Source organism: Eutrigla gurnardus, assembly GCF_963514095.1.
Source record: "Eutrigla gurnardus genome assembly, chromosome: 11".
Lineage (NCBI taxonomy): Eukaryota > Metazoa > Chordata > Actinopteri > Perciformes > Triglidae > Eutrigla > Eutrigla gurnardus.
The window spans coordinates 14,190,149-14,211,360 of NC_139925.1; the positions used below are offsets into that span (position 1 = coordinate 14,190,149).

General features: G+C 40.9%; 1 protein-coding gene across 2 annotated transcripts in view; it reads right to left on the bottom strand.

The window, feature by feature from the left end:
* The window catches only part of grid1a (glutamate receptor, ionotropic, delta 1a), a 215,644-nt gene that overhangs the window by 54,184 nt on the left and 140,248 nt on the right, over positions 1-21,212 (bottom strand). For both annotated transcript variants that reach the window (XM_084020808.1, XM_084020809.1), the window contains exon 4: positions 12,713-12,918. In XM_084020808.1, the coding sequence (XP_083876934.1) occupies positions 12,713-12,918 (206 nt within the window). The remainder of the gene's footprint in view (positions 1-12,712; positions 12,919-21,212) is intronic.

Consider the following 21,212-nt stretch of genomic DNA (forward strand, 5'->3'; position numbering starts at 1 on the left):
TGAGCAGAAGCATAAAAGACAAGGTCAGCGTGGTCGCAGCGAGGAAGCCATCTGCTGTCAATTGCTGTTTTCATCACTTTCCTCATCATCGTCATAACCACTTTACCCACCATCATCATCCTCATCAGTGAAACAATGTTCAAGTTGTTTACACTTTGATGGCCCTTTTCCACATTTCAAACAGTCCCCTGACAATGACTAATGTGAAGGGATAAGCCTTCAACTCGAAACACACCGCGGTTTTAATTCTCCAGCATTACTCATGAAAAGCCAAATTATTTATGAAAAGCTCTTTAACTTTATCAGATGATTCATACTCGCGCAAGTATTAACAATCCATCAAGTAAAGAGCTTGCCAGCTGACCCGGTTTCAATTTTAATACCAGAGTTTGGATATACAACCAATTTCTCTTGATTATTCCGCCCTCCCATGAAATATGTACCTGAAGAGGTGGTTTTATTTAGATTTGGTCGAAGTGAGCTCCCTTGTTACAAAGTATGTTATTAATATATGAAAACTCGCTGACTGAGATTCTCAGCAGCTCCCTGGGGCTGGTGTTAATTGATCATGGACGGAGAGGCAGCCATGTATTATGTACCTGTCAAATTATAGCGTTTATTCATCACACAAAGCAATTAATGTTTTCTTTTTATGCAGTGCAGTTTCTCAGGTAATAAAACTTTTGTGGTGAAAATTACATGGACTTTCCAAATTTAGTCGAACCAACTAATAATGTTCTCCATCAAGCCAGTGATGGAATTAACAATTAAGTATCGAGGGCTATAAACTGACTCTACTATCCTCTTCTAATATCTACGGTGATGCTAGAGTTGTTTTCACCTTGTGGGTCTTCATATGTCATCATGGCAAAATGTGGTCTTAGACATCTAGTGTTTGTACTTCTGTCTGTCTGTGGACACATTTAAAGAAAATAAAGTGTGTGATCTGGGCACGGGTGCCAGAAATAAGGTGTGAGGAAGTGGGGAAGAGACGCTGGCTCCTTCATTTTACACCCCTTGTCTGATTTGGCGTCGTCTCTCGTCTCTAGGTTGGGTCTATTATCGCTTATACTGTGAACATTATCTGCACTACCTCCGTGTTACCAAATTACTGCAGGGCAATAGAGACTACTAAAGAGAGTACGAATCCATACCGCAACGTATCGGTCTGTAACGCAGACACAGAGATGACAGAGCAAATAGAGAATATTACAGAACAAACCAAGTTTGCAAGGCGGGTGAGGAGAAATGAACAGAGGAAGAGAAATGGAGACATAGACAAAAGTATACAGTGCAATAAGAGAGAGACAAAAAGGAGATAAGGTTATGGGGGGATGCAAGGGCAGAAAGATAAAGTGCCCAGGTAGAGAGAAAATACGAAACCATTAAGATGGTAAAAATACAAAGACGAGGAGCGGGAATGTCCTGCAACGGGGACGGAGATACAAAGAGAAAGAGAGAGGAGAGGAGGGAACAGAGGGCAGAGGAGGATGAGATGTAGGACAATGATAGATCGCTTTCTGGCAGGCTCAATTTGTCATGCTGTTATTGGGAGGAAAATGGAATAGAGGAGCAGCAGTGAGGGTCAGAGGGAGAGGACAGGGGTCCAGAGGTGGAAGAGTTAAGCCAGGAGGGAGCAACACCCACAGAGGGTAAGTGAGATAAACTCCACACACCTCCTCACCTCTGGCCTGCAGCGGATGATCACTGAGGTTTCAGTGCTCTGATAAGTCCATCCCAGTAACCAGTATCCTACCATGGTGGACTAGGCTATGTTTAAACCTATAATTTCAATAAGTGCACATTGCTTTACACGTAGCTGGATGTACTTGAGTTGGACTGTTCCACTTTAAAACTCCAGGTTCCTGTTGTGTTGGCTGGATGAAAACACGCTTTCTTCATTAAAGGGGGCATGGAGTTAGTATTAGTGTTAGTGTGGGGTATTTTGGGATTCTACAACAAAAATACTTATGGCAGTGCAGGTTTACATGAGCAGTGGGATTTCATTTGGTAGATCTTTATCCACTGTCCTTTGGCCTTTTGACAAATAAAACAAAAATATTGTAATTTATTAATAAATGTATGGCAATTATGTTCAAGCTGTAACAGAACTAAACCTAAATTACATTTTAATTACAAATGGGACATTATTGGACTATAGTTCTCAAGAATAATGCAAAAAATACAATTTCAGACTGTGAAAGTGTCTCCTTATACAGTCTGGATCATCTTGACACTGCATAGTCTCTCACATGTCCTCTATTCAAAGCTCTACCTACCCCTATTGTGATGCTTTGTTTGTCACCACCATAAACTCTCCCAGCTCTCCATTCCAAATGATAACACTCGTGGCCTTCATTTGTACCATGGGCCGATCTGACTGAATCTTCTGGGTCGCTGAGTGTGTTTTTTCTACAGTGTTTAAAACAAATCCGGGCTGAGAAGTACTTTGGGAGCTTTGTAATTACACCTGGCCTAACTCATTAGCCCTAAGGGAGGGGGTGTAGACGAAGCTGGCAGTGATGGATCTAGGAAAGGAATGAGGGGTAACGCGGTTAAGGCTTGCATGTGTTTGGGCATCCTTCTGCATGGATGCAAAGGATGTTGTTTGTGCCAGCATACGCTCCCCTGAACCAACACCACGCACCCTGTGTCAGGTTAATGAGTCATGCCGGGATAAACACTTCCAGGTCACGGCCAGCTTTATTCCTTCTGAGAGGGGAAGGGCAGCTGCCAAGATACAACTATGCTGCACACAGCAATATTTAGACAAGGGAAAATAAACACAATTACAAGAATGTAATAATTGTGATTGTTTTAGTGTGTTTTGTAAAGATGAAAATGTATGTTGAAAACCAAATGAAATAGTAAAAACTGGGGGAAGTTGTAAGAAAAGTAAGTAAAAGACAAATACTGGGCCAGCATGTGATGATAGTCTAGACAAAGGGGACATTAGCTCTTACTGCTGATAGGTGCTGTAGGTGGGAAATGGTTTTGGACCTTTTCCACAGTTTGAAGTTCAAGAGCTGAAGATAATAAGAAGTTAGTAACAACTGAATTGAAAACATTTTTCTCAAATGCTGTCAGCTTTTGTAAGTATGCTGCTATTTGTGGAACGTACAAAGAAAAATGGTATCACCCTTTCACCTGAGCTTTCAAGCGGACGAGTCTTAAAACATCATTTTTTTCATAGTGTCTTTAACCTCTGACACTCTGACTTTGACAAACAATTGCAAAGGACACAGAAACACTACGAAGTGAGAGCTAACTGTCAAGCGGTATCTAACGCCTTTCATGTTAGAAAGTGTGTGTGTATGTGCGTGTGTGTGACACTTGCATGCTAAAATGCGTGTGTGTGTGTGTGTGAGTGTGTTGTACCTCCACAAGCTTTCATGTCAACGGCTCTGAATTCCCCAACCAAGGAAAAGCCCCATAATAGCATGTCAGCTCAGACCGCTTTTAAATCACCATCCACAAGCGTTTGTGACAATAAGACGGAAGAGTCCTTGGCATCCAAACACAATTCCAAGCAAGGGCAAATGTGTTTATTTCAACTCACACTCAAGTGTCACTAGGGTCCATTTTTAATCAGCAGTCAGTGGTCTCAAGTCTTGACAAGTGAATCTGCTTCCAACACTGGAACCTCCCCTCTGCCACGCAGCCAAATGGGTACACACGTCCTCAAAGGCCTTCCATGCTTTTGATGTCACTCACAAAAGAGGCAATGTGAAGCAGTGGTGAAGAAGTACTCAAATATTTACCAAGGTAATACTTGCAATACCATATTAACATAATACCATATAACAGCAAGAGGTTAAGTATTACAGTAGAAGTACTTGGCAGAATGGTGCCTTTCAACAAGTTATAGAATTGTATATTACTGGAATATTATTACGGATGCTCAGTGACGTTGTTAGGTTTACTTTAGGGGGGCTGAAGCTATCCTAAATTGTTCCCAAGCCCCCCAAATATTTTTTAAATTAATTAATTTCTTAATTTTGTTAGTTTTTTAGTTTTTTTTTGTCTTTATTTTCAGAATAATCTCATAGTGATGAAAGGGTATACATATAGTTTTATGATTATAGCATCATAGTCCGTAGAAAGAATATATTTTAGAAAGAAGCATTTCTGTAAAGCCTATTTGTCTGTCTGTTTAGTGTTCTTTTTTACATACACTATCCTCATTTTGTGGGAATAAATACAAAATAAATGCATACAAAATACAGTTACTTGTTACTAGCTTGAATTCTTCATTGGTTGTTGTGTAGTTCTAATACAGAACTAAAAAGATGCAAGCACAAAGATATGCTTCTCCTGTGGGCTTAGCCCCCCCTGTCTTTATATCCTAGTGACGTTCCTGCTGATGCTTTAACGCATTAATCCCATGCATCTGGTGGAGTAAAAATAAGGGTTAGAAATAGTTCCCTCTGAAATCTTGTGAATTTGATATATAAAGCAATTGAAAACATTGAAATAACAAAGCAAGGTAAAACATAACCAAGTAAACAACAAAAATAATCCTCCATCACTTATGACCCACTAGTAGTGTGTGGCGGTGTCAGTATCGTCAGAGACTCTGACCTCTGCCCGTGTTTTCTCTTTTCTTTTTCTTTTACCGTGTTCGGTACATTTCTGGGCGTTTCTCTCCCTGTCCCTCTAACTCTGCCTCCAGCTGTCACTTCTCAGCCTTTTCTCCCCCGGAGCTCTGTTCTGCCCCGGCTGACGCCGTAATCGCTGTCGTCTCAGTCGGAAGATCAGCAATCTCTGCTGAATTCTCCTGTCCGGACACAAATACTGGCCCTAAAACTAAAGCTAAACTAGGTGGCTAGTGTCGCTGAGTTGGAATGAATGTTGCGTTTACAAACTGCATACTCATTATGCCTCTAAGTACAGTACTTACTACGTGTAAATTTACTTAGTTTATTAATCAATGAAGCAAAGACACATTTTCACTGATTTGTTTCATCCCACATGACATTAATAACTGAGGAAACACAAAGATGTGAATAATTATTTACTTAAATAATATTCATCATCAAACTTTCGGAAGTTTTTCTGTGACAGAACAAGCAAAAAAAGGTATACATATACACATGTTTTTACATGTTTTTGAATGTACTGTAAGCAATGGAGAGCAAGCTGTTCCCAGCATGCCTCTCGGCGGTCTATCAGTTATTGTACATAATGCACTATAAATAACTATGTGGATTTCAAGAGCTCACACTCCAGACTCCATTTCCTTGGTCCTCACTATGCACCCACCAAATGAAGTCTTCAGATGAATGGTTGTCATGAAAAATAGAAGGTAATTATGAGCTTTGCAATATATCAGTATCTTAAAATGTCATCAGATGATTATGTAGTTATGGGGGGAAGTTTTTCATTGATGTTTAAATGGTCATAACAAAGTACAAACTAGCTTTAGCTGATTTTTTTTTTTTTAAATAAATGTGATTGGACCATCTTCCAACTGAATTCATTGAAACTGTCAAAGTAGGAGGAATGTTTGATAAACTTGCCAACAATTTTGCACCTTTTCCACATAAGTTGCATTTACACATTCACAGGGAACATTAAAACGCTTACATCTGCCTGAATGCATACCTTAATTATCTCTTCGCACAGAAGTAATCTTCATCCACCTGTTTTAAAATCCTCCTCTGTCAGAAACCATACTCAGTTCCAGTCTTGCAGCACTCCTCTCTTTTGTCTCTCTTCACTGCCATCTCTTCCATAGATTTCACCCATTATTGTTTCACACAGAAGTGCTTTATGTTGGAAGAGCTCCCCATCTCTTTCTCATCTTTGACCTTTCCTCCCTACAGCCACCTCCTCCTGTCCTGTCTCTCCCTGCATCCGTTTGTGCTCTCTCTCTCTCTTCTTGTCTCCCTCTCTTTACCCTCCTGTCTCCCTGGCAGCAGGCAGCAGCGCTTGTCACTCTTGCAGCGGTGTATCCACCGCAAAGGAGGCGGCCCTCACCCGGCCTCTGCGCCATCCATCACCTGACCTGGAGCGCTGGCATGCCAACTGGCACTACCTATTCCGTTTGCACTCGCATCAACACCTTGAGGAGGCTACTGTCCCGCAAGCACACAGAGAGAGAAAATGCAATAGAATAAGGAAAGATTCAACTACAGACCAAAAACCCACAGGTCTAATATCCCTAATGTTAACATGTATTAGTCTTACTATTAAGGCATACTATTCATTTTCACAATTCAGTAGAGGTTTGGGATCAAATAATTTCGGGGACCCCCTGCAGTAAAGCTTTCAGACCCCCTGTCGAAGATTTCTGGCTTAAAGTATTATAATCAGTGTTAGTGAAAATTAATGATTATCTCCCAAAGCCAAAAAACAGAAAGCCAAAAATCTAATTTGTGTGTGTTGAAAATATATAGCTTGGAGCTACACTGTTGACAATTCATTGGAGACGGACTCTGGAAACTCATAAAATATGTCACGTTGCTGTAGCTAAATGTGCATCGTTTTAGGTAAGTGATTTAGCAAATTCTCACCAATACAACCCAAGGACATCGGAATTGGACAGTTGAAAGCTTAAAATCCCACTTTATGACCCTCTAAAAGGTTTGCGTGACTCAAGTGAAGTTATCCGATCATAAAGGGAACAGAGAGGAGTTGGGTGTCAGGAACGAGGCAGCGCTGAAGCTGACAGAAGACGCTACATCCTCTCATAGCCAAAGTAAATGAGAGGCGAGATGGCAACTGTCTGGACGGGAGAAAACACGAGCCCAGAATTTCAGCATAAAAATTGCAGGCGCTGTCAATGACATGCATCTTCTTCAAAGAATATGAAATGACTTTGGCCTGAGAAAAGACTGGGGAAGTGACAGCTGACTTGTGACAGAATATCCTGCGGGAAGTGGAGCATTATCGGAATAGAATACTACAGAAAAGACTTTTGCTAATGCACTTATGTCCTTTACCGTTCGTCAGGTGAACTTGAAATGAAAGAATATACAGTGTGAATAATATAGTCCAGCTATAATAATCCTTTGATGTACTGCTGGCCTGACAAGGATGCCTCTCTTTTATCTGCTTAATGCGTAGAGACAGTTTCCCCTGACCTGCACTTGACCTTACAGAGGAATAAGTAAAATGTTTTTTTTTTATTTTCCAGCCGCTAAAGTCTCCGATATCCTGGAAAATATTACAAGCGTCCTGGTCGGACATCCCCACGCTAGAGGTAAGATCGGGCCTAAAAAATCCAGCCCGACCCGACCCAGGCCCGCGGGATTAAAGCCCGACCCGGCCCGAACCCGAGCAATTAACTTGATTTGCAGGCCCGAGCCCGAACCAAACCCGAAATTTCATATTTTATTTGTGAGGACTCAGAGTACGTCCTTAAGAATCTAGCGCGGCACTTTAAGAGAGAGAGAGAGAGAGAGAGAGAGAGAGAGAGAGAGAGAGAGAGAGAGAGAGAGAGAGAGAGACGGGGAGAGGGAGAGAGAGAGAGCGCAGAGAGAGACGGGGAGAGGGAGAGAGAGAGAGCGCGCAGAGAGAGAGAGAGCGCGCAGAGAGACAAAGAAGAGCAATAGGTGCGTTTCCATCAGCTGTTTAGATGCGCATCTAGATGTATCGCATCGGAAAATGATGATGGAAACGCCGTGATTCGCATTAAAATCCCCTGATTCGCACAAAATGAAATACGCTCGCTATGGCCGGGTTTTGGTTGATTCGAATGGGATGGAAACAGCTGTATGCGAATCAAGTGTGACGTAGCGCACTTTCACCCCGACTGCTTCCGGTGTTTGACATTTAAATAGAGACCTCAACCACGCCGAACTGTCGGGACTCTCACCGTCAGAGCTTGCTGAAAAGCCCTCGGACATCGGTCAAACACCGGCCCGCCCAGCCCCACGCGAGTCCACACAGGCGGACTCTCCGTCGAACGCGAAACGCCAAGACGCGCAGCACGCAAACCAGCCGGGAGACAGACAGCTGAACACGGCCGAACTCGGGCCACTTGTGCCCACAAGGCTGTGTGAAAAGCCCATGCACCTCACCCAAGCACCGGCCGGTCCAGCCGGTGTCACCGGCAGGAAGACGACGGAATGTTTACAGGCTGGTTGCCATGCCAACCCGCGGAAAATCTCGCGTGACTTAGAAAACTCGCGCGAATCTGTAGTTTTCACCAAAGTCCGTTCTTTTGATGGAAACACACATGATTCGAATTTCTTTTAATGCGCATTTCCCAGTAATTCGAATCACTTTGGATGGAAACATGGCTAGTGACGGGGTGGATGTCTGTGCTGCGGCTCCTGTCCCGTTTAGTTAAATAGCAATTACAGCGCCCTCTCTGTTTTTTTTCCCCTAATTATTTATTTTATAACAAGTATTCCTCAGTTTAGTATCTTATTCTCCACACATCGTTTACACATTTCTATAAACATATATTAAAAAATAAAAAATAAAAAAATAAAAAAATAAAAAATAAAAAAAAAGTCAGCGAGAGAGAAGCCCGGCCCGACCCGACCCGAACGTAATGATTGACATTTTATACCCGACCCGACCCGAAATTCGGGTCGGGTCGGGCTCGGGCTCGGGCTCGGGCTTAAGATCTTACCTCTACCCCACGCTCAGATCCATGTCATCCATTTCAGCTGCAGTGACTTTCCCAGTCCTCTAAAAAAAAAAACTTGATTTAAGCAAACCCCATTGATTCACTCATGGACCACGAATAACGATTTATCATCTCCGGTCCCATCCCTCGACTCAACAAGGGCCACACCTGGCCTAACTGTTCTATCCATAATGTGTATTTTATTTAATTTTAACCTCTGAATGAAATGTCCAGCCTTTTTCCAGGTGGGCAGCATCTACCCAAAAAGGTCTCAGCTCCTGTAATAATATGGCATAATTATTGTACATTTTACCACATGTCCACTCCCTGTCACTTCCAGTATCCAGCCAACCTCACCTACTCCAGCTACCCATAGGTATGCATCGCTCTAAATGCAACAGTAACTTCACTCAAGAGTTTTCTGATCTCCTACACAAAAGGGTGGAGCTAAGTACAACAGAACTCTGAACTCTGAATAAGACATTTTAGGTGACTAAACATTTTACAATTAATTAATGAATTAATGTTTACAGAGGTAATACATCAAGTCAGCCAGGTGAGTCGCCCCCTGCTGGCTATTAATAGGAATGCTAGTTTAAAGTAGCTTTGCTTTGGCTTACTTCTCAGACACAGAGGTCGACGCCTGATCTCCTGTCATTCACTGCCAAGCGTTTTGATAAAATGTTTTCAGAGATTTTGACATTCACATCTGTTGCCCATCTAAACCCCATGGTCAAGGGGGTTTTATGCTTGGTGGACTCTTTTAATCTTGTTCAATCTGCTGCAGACACATATCCGAAAGGTCATACACTACCCCTTGTGTTTACGTCTGCCTTCTTGTCCCCTTCACTTCTCAGTCCAACTCCCGCCACCCGCAAATTTCTCCCAACAATTTCTCCCTTCACGTCTCCAATGCCCTTTCCTCCTGCACCACCACCGAGAAGCTAGTTGCTCTTTTCAACTTATCCAGCTATGACAATCTGGATTGTGTAGGTTCTTTAGAATTGAAAAGAGCCACATTGGGTTGGGTTCCTTGACTTGACTGACCTCACCCGTGCCCTGAGGCAAGATTGTAGGAGGGTACAGCACAAAGTGGAAGAAATACAAGACCTGACCAGCTATAAGACTCCTTTCATGAACTGCCTGCCTGACAATGGTGCCTCTCTTTCATCCATCCACATTTCCCTGACCCCACTCAACCTTGGAGAGGGATAAGTAGGCATGTCTCTGCGGTAAGCAGCACTGCTGCTATAGTTGATCAACTTTGGATAGTTTCATGAAAAATACTTAACCATTCCTTAATGCATTCTGTCACGCCTTGTGCAAATTGTCAAGACCACTAGTACCATCAATCCTATTAATTAACCACATTTCTTAACATTTACATCAGGGGAAAAAAACAACAGATTTGTCGCCTGTGCTGAATTTTCACTCCAGCATTCTGTCGAATTCTCGTCACCATGGCAACTTTACTTTTCTCCTCTCGTGCTGAGACACTCCATGAGTACTTTACCCTCCGAGGCATCATCATCATTCTCCATTCAGATATTAGCATATTTACATTTTCTCCCCAGTATCTAGTGGCTGTGTGTACACTCTGTGACAACAGTAACAGCATCAAGGTATTAATGTAGCTTTGATGACTTAACAAATCTCCACTTCTCAGACATTAACATATTCACAGCAGGATTTGGGTTCTGCGCTTCAAGATGCCTCATGTTAATTGTATTGTAAGGAACACACCTGGTTTACTTGTAGATGTAAAAAGATGTCCACAGCAGTCTCTGTGTGTGTGGGTAGTAAAGCAGTTAATTGGAGTAGAGGGATAGATCAAAGAAGAATTTATTTTGAAACTGAATGCCTATACAGTAAGTCCTTCATGTTCCGATTAATAGTGAAGCCTTTAACAGAGGCTAAATGTTCACTGTTCACTGCCTTTTTCTACATTTTCTATGGTATAAAGTATATAGTATATAGGTATAGTATAAAACATTCAGAAGACTAAATAAAAAATTCAGAGCAACAGAGTTACAAACAAGTATTTGCTATGCAGGGATGTAGTGTGTTTTTCTGAGCTGCGTTTCCGTAGCCAGTCCTACGGCTTGTGCATGTTAGTGCACATGAGTCCCAGTGTTGGCTAGCTAACAGCCGCCACTCTGCACTGCACTCACATCGCAGTTTAGGTGAATAATTGATCCTCGCCTCCTCCAGTCCGCATTGGCGGAATGTCTATGGGCAAGGCACTTGCTTCCGAAATTTGCCACAATAGGTGTGAGTTGAGTTGCAAAAATGTGTTAATGACGCCTAGGAAGTTGTGTGAGTATAAGCTTTCAGATTAGATCCCGATGAGCTGCCGGCACCTTCATGATTGTATGAATGGGTGCGTGTGTGTGGATGTTGACATGAAGGAAAAAGGGCTTTGAGTTGTCAAAAAGCAGCATGGTAATATCAAATGTCCCAGGAGGATTCACTCTTATCCTCCAGTGATTCTTCAATGTAATTGGGCTTACAATGCAATAACATAACACAATCTGGGCATGTATTTTATATCCCTTTTGTAAAGCATTTCAATCTATCATTATATGTTGTTTTTTCTTTTAGTTCCTTCCATCTATACTCCAATACAAATGTATCTTCACTGAGTAAGATGGATAAGTATACAGAGCTTAAGTTAAGTCTTTATTCCATAGCAAGTGAAATGAAAAGAATTGTGAAATTATTTTCCACCAAGAGAAAATACCTTCTCAAGGTAAATAAATCTTATATCATCTCATTGAAAAGACATATTGGAGAGCTTCCTGTTAAATAGGTGGTGTAACCTTTATATATATACAACATTTGCATTTTAACAACCCCTTGTCTACTGTCCTGTATTTGAGGTCCAATTTGATCAATGATTTATCAGTGTTTCACTGTCCTTGTAGACGTGCAGAAGATGAAGTGTCAGACCGCGTTTACTGGGCAGAACAAGACACTCGGGTCACTTTAATGTTGCCATATTTTCACTGTTCCCAACACTGTCAATGCCACACCAGATGGTTCGTCAATCATGCCAAACATCTACAGTGCAAAATGATTCAACATGGTTTGACCCAGTGGTTATAATAAAGTAAAACTCCTGCATACGGTTCAAGGAACACCGTACACTTCTGTCTGCCCTTCGAGAGGAGACCATATAGAAATGTGATCCTTGTTAACATAACATCCAACCCAATTACTTTTAGTTTACTGGAATTTATGTAAGTCATGGGCACGGCAGCTCTTATGAGCCGTTTATAGGAAAGGGAATCTGATTAATGAATGAACTTGAATGGAGCAAGGGGAGATGAAAGAGGGAAAGATGTGCGCTAAAGTTGGAGTTGGCATTTACTCCTACACGTTCCCATGATTCTGTCTGCTGTAGCCTAATTGGCACACATGATGTGTAAAGAGCAAATGGAGGAGAAGGTAGATTCCAGGATAGTATGAGCTGCAACAACTAATTGTTTAAATTGATCTAGTTGTGAATTAATTTCATCATTGTGATGGTCATAATATTTTTAATATATATGATTAATTTAAGTTATAAACAACAGATGAATTACCTATTAACATAGTTGTTAATTGCAGCCCTAGTAAAAGCTGAGAAAGAGAAGGAAGATGCAAATCACCTGTGGCTAGGACTTTGACTTTGTTTGAATTTTGCCTGGGGATATGTTTAATGCTGTGGACGTGTGCAGTAAACAAAACTCCCTATATTGGCAGTGCAGTGAAGACTGAAATATTTTTTTTTCGTTTACTATCGAGAGATATATTTGTAACATTTGATGAAGAATATTGGCATCTGAAATGTGTTTTTCTTCTGGCCAAATCAATATCGAAGGCAACACACACACAGTCTGATCTCTGCCATCTGCTTTAGGTCAGAACTCCACACAGTTGAGACGGGGAGTTGCATCTCTTTCCGTCAGCTTTAACCAATGAAGGTAAACAAGTGTGGGCTTAGTGAGAAGTTGCAGGTGCCAGGCAAAAATGCTTCCCTTCAGGAGTCATCAGTTTTACTTTTATACATGTTTTCTGTCAGACCCTTCCCTTGTCTCTTTGACTGTAGTGCCGATCCCTTGATTAAGAAAGGTCTTGAATGTAGCCTACCTGGTGGATGAACACCTGTGCACCTCGAGGGCTCATGAGCAACACGGCCCGGCGCAGAGTGTCCCGGTACCGGTTGAGCTCCTCGGTGCGCATCGTGTTGAACAGGTCAGTGAAGACTCTGCTGACGTTGCGGTCGACCCTCTGCAAGGAAACATCCAGACCTAGACGAGACGACTGGTCCATGAAAGTCTGCAAACCCCGGATGTCTGAAGGGGAAAGAATGACAGCTTTTAGGTTGATGTAAACATTTGTGGACATAAACGGACAGAAAATTCAAAACACTTTAGGCAGCTGTGATGTTTTATAATACCGTATTCCTGAAGACTTTCCTAAGAATTGTGGGAACAGCCTGTAATTTCAGCACCTGCACACTATTTTCAGGCTTTGTTCAAGGCGCTTCAAGGCAGGTTTTGTTCTTTGCTCCTGATCTGAAGCGTGACAAAACACAGCAAGCACTCCTGTCTTTCTGTTTCCTGGGGTTTACAGGATATGAAACTGCAGGCAGGTGTTGCTGTCCCAAGAGATCCAAGTGTGTGTGTGTGTGTCACACTATACAGGAAACCACTTAAAAGAAGCCTGTACACACAAAGTATAGGTGATGTGCAACATAGGGCTCACAATGAGCGCAACAATTCCAGCCGTCACAATAGGAGCAGCAGGCCAGCGTGAGCCAAGACATACCGCACTGTTGAAGAGAGGTTAGGCAAAATCACTAGGGCCAGACCCCTTACTGTATCCACAATGTGTGTGTGTGTGTGTGTAAAAATGGATGGATGGGTTTTCCCCTGTTGCATCTCTGGGGGTTTGTTGGGTCATCAAGTCAGAACAGATGATATACCGAGGGATAAAAACGGGCAAACTGGCTCAAACATATATAGCAGCATAAATGCACGAAACACACACACACACACACACACACACACACACATCTATAATATATGTAGGGGTGTGTGGTCCTTATTTGAGGCGATATGGCATATAGTTTTTAGATGCTCGGGGCAAACACTGGAAATTAGGCTAATATGAAAGCCCTTGTCTTCGTCTGAGCAGTCAAGCAACATATTGGTATCTCCCGTTGCGCAGTCTAGAGCTCTGGAGCTCTGGGCAAAGTGAGACAGCAATATGACTAAGTACTATATGGAGCAAATCATAAAGAATTAGATGCATTCTTCGATTTTTCCTGCCGTTTGTTATATTGCAATTTATTTTTAGGGATAACAAAAAAATCTCCCAGAATAAAAATGTTCAAAGGGCAGAACAAAACATGAAATTAAATCATTCATCATTTTTGAAGCCTCGCCAAACTCTTACTGCAGCACTCTTCGAAAACTCTCTCCCTTCCAAACACACTCACACACACACACCTCTTTGTTTTTTCTTTGTCTCCAAATTGAAACAGTTACCCTCGGTGGTGTTGCTTTGAATACAATGGGCAAAAGCTCAACCTCTGAGTAACCCCTCCTTGTGTTAGCGCACCAACACAATTTGTAAGTTAATCATAGTTCCTTCCCTCCTGTCCCTTGACTGGACTATTGGAATTAATTTGAGATACTTTATTTTCTGTATTCAGCTGCAGATAACATGGCAATATTGACTATGTACTAAACATATAATCTGACTTAAAGTAGATTCTGTTCTTCAGTGTGAGCCATATGATACAAAACCCAGAGGTTAAAGGAGTGTAAAACTTCTGTACATCTGTGATGACTCATGAGCACAAATTAACATGTGGAGTTGAAGAGATTTTATAACCGATCCAAGAGGCTTCGTCAACATTATTATTTACAGCAGGATGCCTACGAGAGTCTTAACATGGATGGACGTTGTACAACCTGCATAAATTAGATGAACCTTCACAACGTTTAAACTTCCAATGCAACATACATCTCAATGGGACAAACCTGGTTAAATAAAGGTTTAAAAAAAAAATCTTTAAGAAGAAATAATTCAGCTTTTACATTTTTCCATGTTATCTTGTAATTGGTTGCTGTGCTCATTATTATTTAAGTTTTAACTTAGTATTTAAATTTTTTTGTTTTACTTTGTATTATTTTTTAAATACAATTAGAAAATGGTACTGTTAAGGAGGTAGATTACTGTTACAAGTTATTTGATTATTGATGTTTGCACTTTTGTCTTGCATGTTGCATTTTCTTGTAAACCAAAAGCATTTCTTTTTACATTCATATTTATTATTTTTTTATTGAAGAATAAGCACATGTGTGTGTGTGTTAGATCATTAGTGGGTGTGCAAATGATCAATAGTATTATTGGCGCCATGGAGAAGGGGGAGGGCCCTGAAGCAAATCCTGCTCAGGGCCCCATGAAGGCTTAGGCCGGCCCTGCTTGTGGCTGAAAACCATGTATCTCCCAAATGGGAAATAGAAGAAACATACTGCAACAAACAAACTGGGTTTTTAATCCAAAGAGGTGTCAAGGGAAAGCTACCATGCGATAACTTCTCTAGGACCCCGATAGAAACATCGGACTTCAAAGCCAGCGTTCCAAACCCATAGCAGGCTTTTCCACGGGGCAACCGTGTCAGCCATGGTCAGGGCTGCAGAAAAGAGGATTAACGTGGAATTAAAGGTCTGATTTCTGGACATGTTTACCCGAGCATCATTTCTGAACACAAATCTGCTTCTGAAAGTTTCAGATATCAAAACTTAACCCTTCATCTTCCCCTCATGTATCAGCATCCTTCTCTCTCTCAACATGGCAACCTACTCAGTCAGCGGCAATTCTGAAGCACACCCGACCAATTGTATCAACTCTTCACATGATCAAATAGAGAATTGACATCGCACAATAACTATACTATAATAACTACTAAATCAATCATCTTTGGATATCTGTATTTGACTTTATATAGGGAATATATAGCCTATGGCACCAATTTAAATTTAATATGAGGTCCTTTTTAAACAGGCATATTTCGTAAGTGGCATCTGAATCAAGACATTGTTGAAGGGCCCACTCTCTCTACCCCACAGACCCCAGTGCAACCCCTCTGCCTAGATCGTCACCCCAGTACTCTGTCCTCTCTTAGACGTATCTGTTTGGGAAGGACAGGAAAGAAAGATGGAGGTAGACTGAGAAGGATGAAGTTGCTCTAACATCCTTCATCGCTCTCAGCTCTATCTTACTCGTGTTGTATGTAAAGCGAGACTCCCTCTAGGATTGAAGCGATGCAGAAATGAGCATCTCATGATCAAAGGGCTCAGAGGTTTTTTACTGAGCTGTCAAGCTGTGTTGCAATCCAAGCAGTAAAGCCCTAAGAAAATGGCCATGCTATCAGCCTGTGTTTACGCAAAATCCAGATGAGTCAATTAAAGCAATCACTGTTTTACTAGTGACAATAAAATCAGTTAAATATATGTAATATGGGTTTTGGGGGGTATATCAGAAGTGCATCTGGTGCTGAATGTGTTATGATTTGCCACAAGTGCAATTAAAGCTATTTTTATTATACACTACAACAGTTAACAATGTATTTTTAGGTAAATATGGGGATATTGACTACCTGGATAAAAGGAAAACAAAATACTGTATATCTGATGGCATGGATGCGAGAATTATACAGCAGGGCTAACATGTGGTCGATGTGGATACGAGAGCATAACACATTCAGTCTTTGTCTGTCGATCTGTGATTTGTACATAATGCATCAGGAAATGGGCTCTGGAGACAAACCAACGCCCGCAGTGGAAAAACACGAGGTGGAAGAAATCCTATGTTCTCACACCATGCAAAGCACAACTGTTCAAAAGGCCCTTAGTGTTGTGAAAGGCAGCTCCAGACTGGCCGCCAACTCCTAGAATTAGGGCAGAGATAAAATTCTGAATGAAACAGATAATTCGAAGATATGCAACACAAGGTCGTTCCATTCAGATCTGTAACTCCAGTTCGCCTGATTTTAATCTCATGTTAGGATCTCTGCCCATCATATAATTATAGGGAATTAAAAAAAAAAGAGAAATGTGAGGCCAAGAGAGAGCGGATGAAGATGAGAGAGATGGAGATTTTCACAAAAGCCACAAAGTTAATTTTGCAGAGGAAGGGACAAGGTTAGTGTGGAAGAAAACCTAGGTGCTAGCTTATAGCATGTCAAGGTATGGACCATTTCATATCCTTTGAAACAAACAGAGACATTTAGCTGCCTGAGCTGATGCCATGTTTTAAATGAAAAATGATATATATTTATATACATACACACACAAACAACAAAATGGTTCCAGTCAAAACAGTTTGGTCTGAATGTGCAGAGTGTGTTAAGTTATACAGTCACAGACTCAATTATTTTTCTCAGTCCAGGCTTGGTGAATGGTCTCAAAGATCCTGTCCAATGAATGCATTTTTGGCAGCGCCATCCTGCAAGTTTGGGTATAGAATAAAATAAATGGCCCTACTGTGTAACCAAGTGTGACTGGCACACTTTTGGGATGCTGTGTGCTTAGATGGGAGACCAGAATGCAACAAATTGAATAATAAAAATGGGATGATAATGCACAAATAAATAAAAACAGAAAAATCATCCCTGCACAAGACTGTAAGGTCAAATTTCAAGTAAATTTGACTTATTTATCGATTTTAAATTAGGTCAGGTTTGGGGTTAAAATAATCCATTGGGATTCAGAAAATTGAGACTTTTTCTACTTTTTGTCAGCAAATTGTTGAGCATCAACACAAACTATGCAAATGAAGGCTTACCAATTGTTTTAACCTTCCATAAAAAGGTTAAGTTCCTTTCTGTGTGGTCATGCATGCAAGATTTAATTATTCATTTCCAACTGGTAATCAACCCATGAGGAGAATAATGCAGCAATACCTGAGTGCAACATCTGCATATTACAATTTCCTACGGTGTTGCGATGGACATTTTCTTTATAGTTCTTGGTGAACCTTTCCAGATGAGATTTAACAAAGAGAGCTATCAGAGCCATTCCCCAACTGGTATGTTTATACAGTAGTATACATATTTGTATGGTTTCTCTTCCTTTCCTTTGAACCCACCTTTCTTTCTTTTCTTTCCTCTCCTCTATTCTTATGAAAGCAGATCACCTGTGTGTTCGCACCCTGTGAAGTCACCTGGCAGGTTAGTTGGCAGTGTTATATCCTCTGTGTTTGTCCTGCCTGTGTTATAAATGCCCTTTCTGCATAAGGAACCACCTTCTACATGGGACCAAAAGCAACTACATCAATCTCACACCTAATCCCAGCCTAATTCTCTCCTGCTCTAACAGAGCCAGTCACCACGGGGTGGCAGAGATGGATATAGCTGCTTCATAGTCATTACTAAGTGCAGGTTTACTCAGACAGACCTGCCAAGGAGCCTACTGCTGCTCAAGAAAACAAACCTTTAAGATTTCCGATAATCGCGCCTCGGTCGCCACTTATGCTCTCCTTGTTATTATAAAATTGTGAGTCGATTTTACAAAAGCTTTTGTTTGCAGATAGTTAACCCAATGTCCCCCCTCCCAAACCGAATCAATACGGCTTTCTTTTACACGCACACAACTGAGAGCACAATGTAAGTGCAACCTAAATGGCATTTACAAAAGGCATACAGATAACATATTGCAAACCTTTCAAGGGATACAAATCGTCCACAGCCATGCTATCGGCACTATGAGGCTGTACTTTGGCACAGCAGTGCTTTGAGCCAAATGCTTGTGTCAGCATGCTGGCGTGCTCACAATGACACTGCTAATGAGCTGCAGGTGAACATACAATCAATGTTACCAGCTGATGTACCAGCTAGTTTAGCAAGGTAGTGTGCAGGACAGGTATTTAGCCATGAACCAAAACTTGAGACAAATTAAAATGTTGAGCTGATGATGCCGCTAATTGGCAAGTGAAAAAATGGGCTATAATGTTACAATTCATCCAGAGGGGGCAATTTCATGGCAAAACATGTCGAGACACCACCATCTGACGTACATTGCCCTCTGTATATTCTGACATAATATACACAGTTACTCTGACATCATTTCCAATCAGGTTAGCATCACTATAGTACAGCAATTTTGGTTAAATCATTTTGGATTTGTTCAGGGACGATTGTAAAGAGAGGTGACATCACTGTCTTTTCGGTACTCTGAGAAGGTGTGGGTCACACAGGAAGGCATGTTGTGTCTGATTTAGATCAAAGCATGTCACGACAATTTGCAGCCATCCTGCTGAACGGTGTCTATTGAAAAGACATGGTTGGTAAAACAAGGGGAGAGGAGAGGTCATGGTCAGATTTAAAATGAATTGAAATAACCCACATCTTTTTGTTTCACTGCAGGAACTCAACCCACAACTACAGGTTCAGACGATGTCATTTCATTGCAGGCAACAGAAAAAAAAAACAGCCAATAATTGTATGTGTATGAGAGTTTAATTTGATATCTGGACACTGATCAGTTTGAGAATTATGCCCACAGTGTTCAAGCATTTTTCATTAAGAAGTTTGTTTTTCAGTGGGAGGGATGAACTTTATGACCTTGACATGCTCTGGGTCTATTTTGTCCTTTTCAAATGAAATCCGAGGCATTTGCCTACCCTTCAGAGTTGTCAAGAGGGCAGCCCTGTTTGAAGAAAGCAAAGCAGAGTTGGCTATAAAAAAAAATGTTGCTGATGAGAAAGAAATATGTATGTGTGAAGGGTCCTTTGTTTCGCTATGGGCTGTTAAAGGGTCATCACATAATTGTGTTCTCTCTTATTTGCCTGAAGGATAAGGATGTATTGCAGTTAAAACAAAGCCAGCTCCCTCCAGCACACGAATAAGGTTATTTCTGTTACTTTTATTATGGAAGATGCTCTCTCATAACAGAGAATTAAATAATGTGTTGAAAATGTACAATGACGAATGGAACCAGAAGAGGCGAAGTCTTGGAAGTTGTTTACATAATGGGCCTTTTATGCAACTGATACATCGCTGAAGACCGAATGAAGAATGAATCACCTTGCCTGACACATCGCAATGAGATACGTTGCCAGGTCAAGGAAGCCGGCTGTTCAAAAAACAAGGAATTGAAGAAACATGATTAAATAAAATAAATATTGTCTGGATGAGTGAGATATATAGATGGTGTTTTGGGCAATTATTTGTACGTAGAGCTACAGCGTGATATCTGACTTATGTTAAAGGAGGTGCTCCATCTTTTCTAGCCTTTGCTTTATAGACTAACACACCATCAGCAAACTGATGACACAGCAGCGTGGCAAAACTCGGCCTTATCCCACGACATTCAGGAATCCGTCAGTTCCCCCTGCTGTTTCATGTTCAATAAAGATGGCCTTTGGTAGTGCAATTACGCTTCTAATGAATCTGTAAATTAAATGTCCTTTTGAAACATTCCGTCAGTCTTTCATTTTTGGTTTGAGTTTTAAATATCAGATTTAAAAACTAATTGAATGTGATGATCTTTCTGATCTCTGATAGAATCAAACACTGACTTTCCAGGCAGATATATCAAACGACACAGACTGAGCGTTCTGATGATAACACATCAGGACAGTGTCTTGTCATAGTCGCAGTCAATCAGCAAATATGATTAGGGCTGGGGGGGATGCAATGGCAGTGTGGACTTCTTGTCCAAAATATGAATGTACTGTAACATCAGTTCAGAACATTTCTCAGAATTAATTGAAGTCAGTATCAGGTAAAAATGTTATGGAAATGAAATTCCATATTCAAACAGTCTTTTGTTTTTCTTCTAGATTTCTTTGTCTTATATTATTGTAAAATCAATATCTTTCAGTTTTGGTCTGTTGGTTGTGAAATCATGAGTGCCTTGCCAATAATCTTTAGACGTTCTTGCTGAAACCAAAGAATTACCTGTGTAAACTCCGCAAGTAATACATTTACATGACAAATAGAACATAAATCCAAGTAGGCATTTCTACACAAAAAGTTCCGTACGTGAAACTTCGGAGAGGAGAATGTGACAGATACCATGAAAGGAACTTCATGGGGATGACACAATATTGTACTTGTCCTTTTCATGTTCAACGTATAGAGAGGAAGAGAAGGCATTGACAAGATCAAACTAAGAAGCTGATCTGAGGCCCGTGCTGCGAGTTAAAATACATAATCTCATTTCTCTTTGATTTTCACTGATCTGACAAGGTGAGTTACAAGTGATGGGGTGTTCAACACCTGTCTGCCAAAGTCTGTACTTATGAAGGTTCAGCAATGATTGAGGAACAAAGATGTCTCTGAACAGTTCGCAATGAGAGATGTTAGACATGGTAATATATACACACACACACACACACACACACACACACACACACGGGAAACACTGCTATATATATATATATATATATATATATATATATATATATATATATATATAGCAGTGTATATATATACATTTTGAATAGATTCATAGATCAATTTGACCAATTTCTTACAAACTGCTGGTACTGATACAAATGTTGACATATTAATGGGGTTGAGGAGTTTAAGCATTCAAGAAAAGATGAAAACAAAAATGACTAAAACACAGTG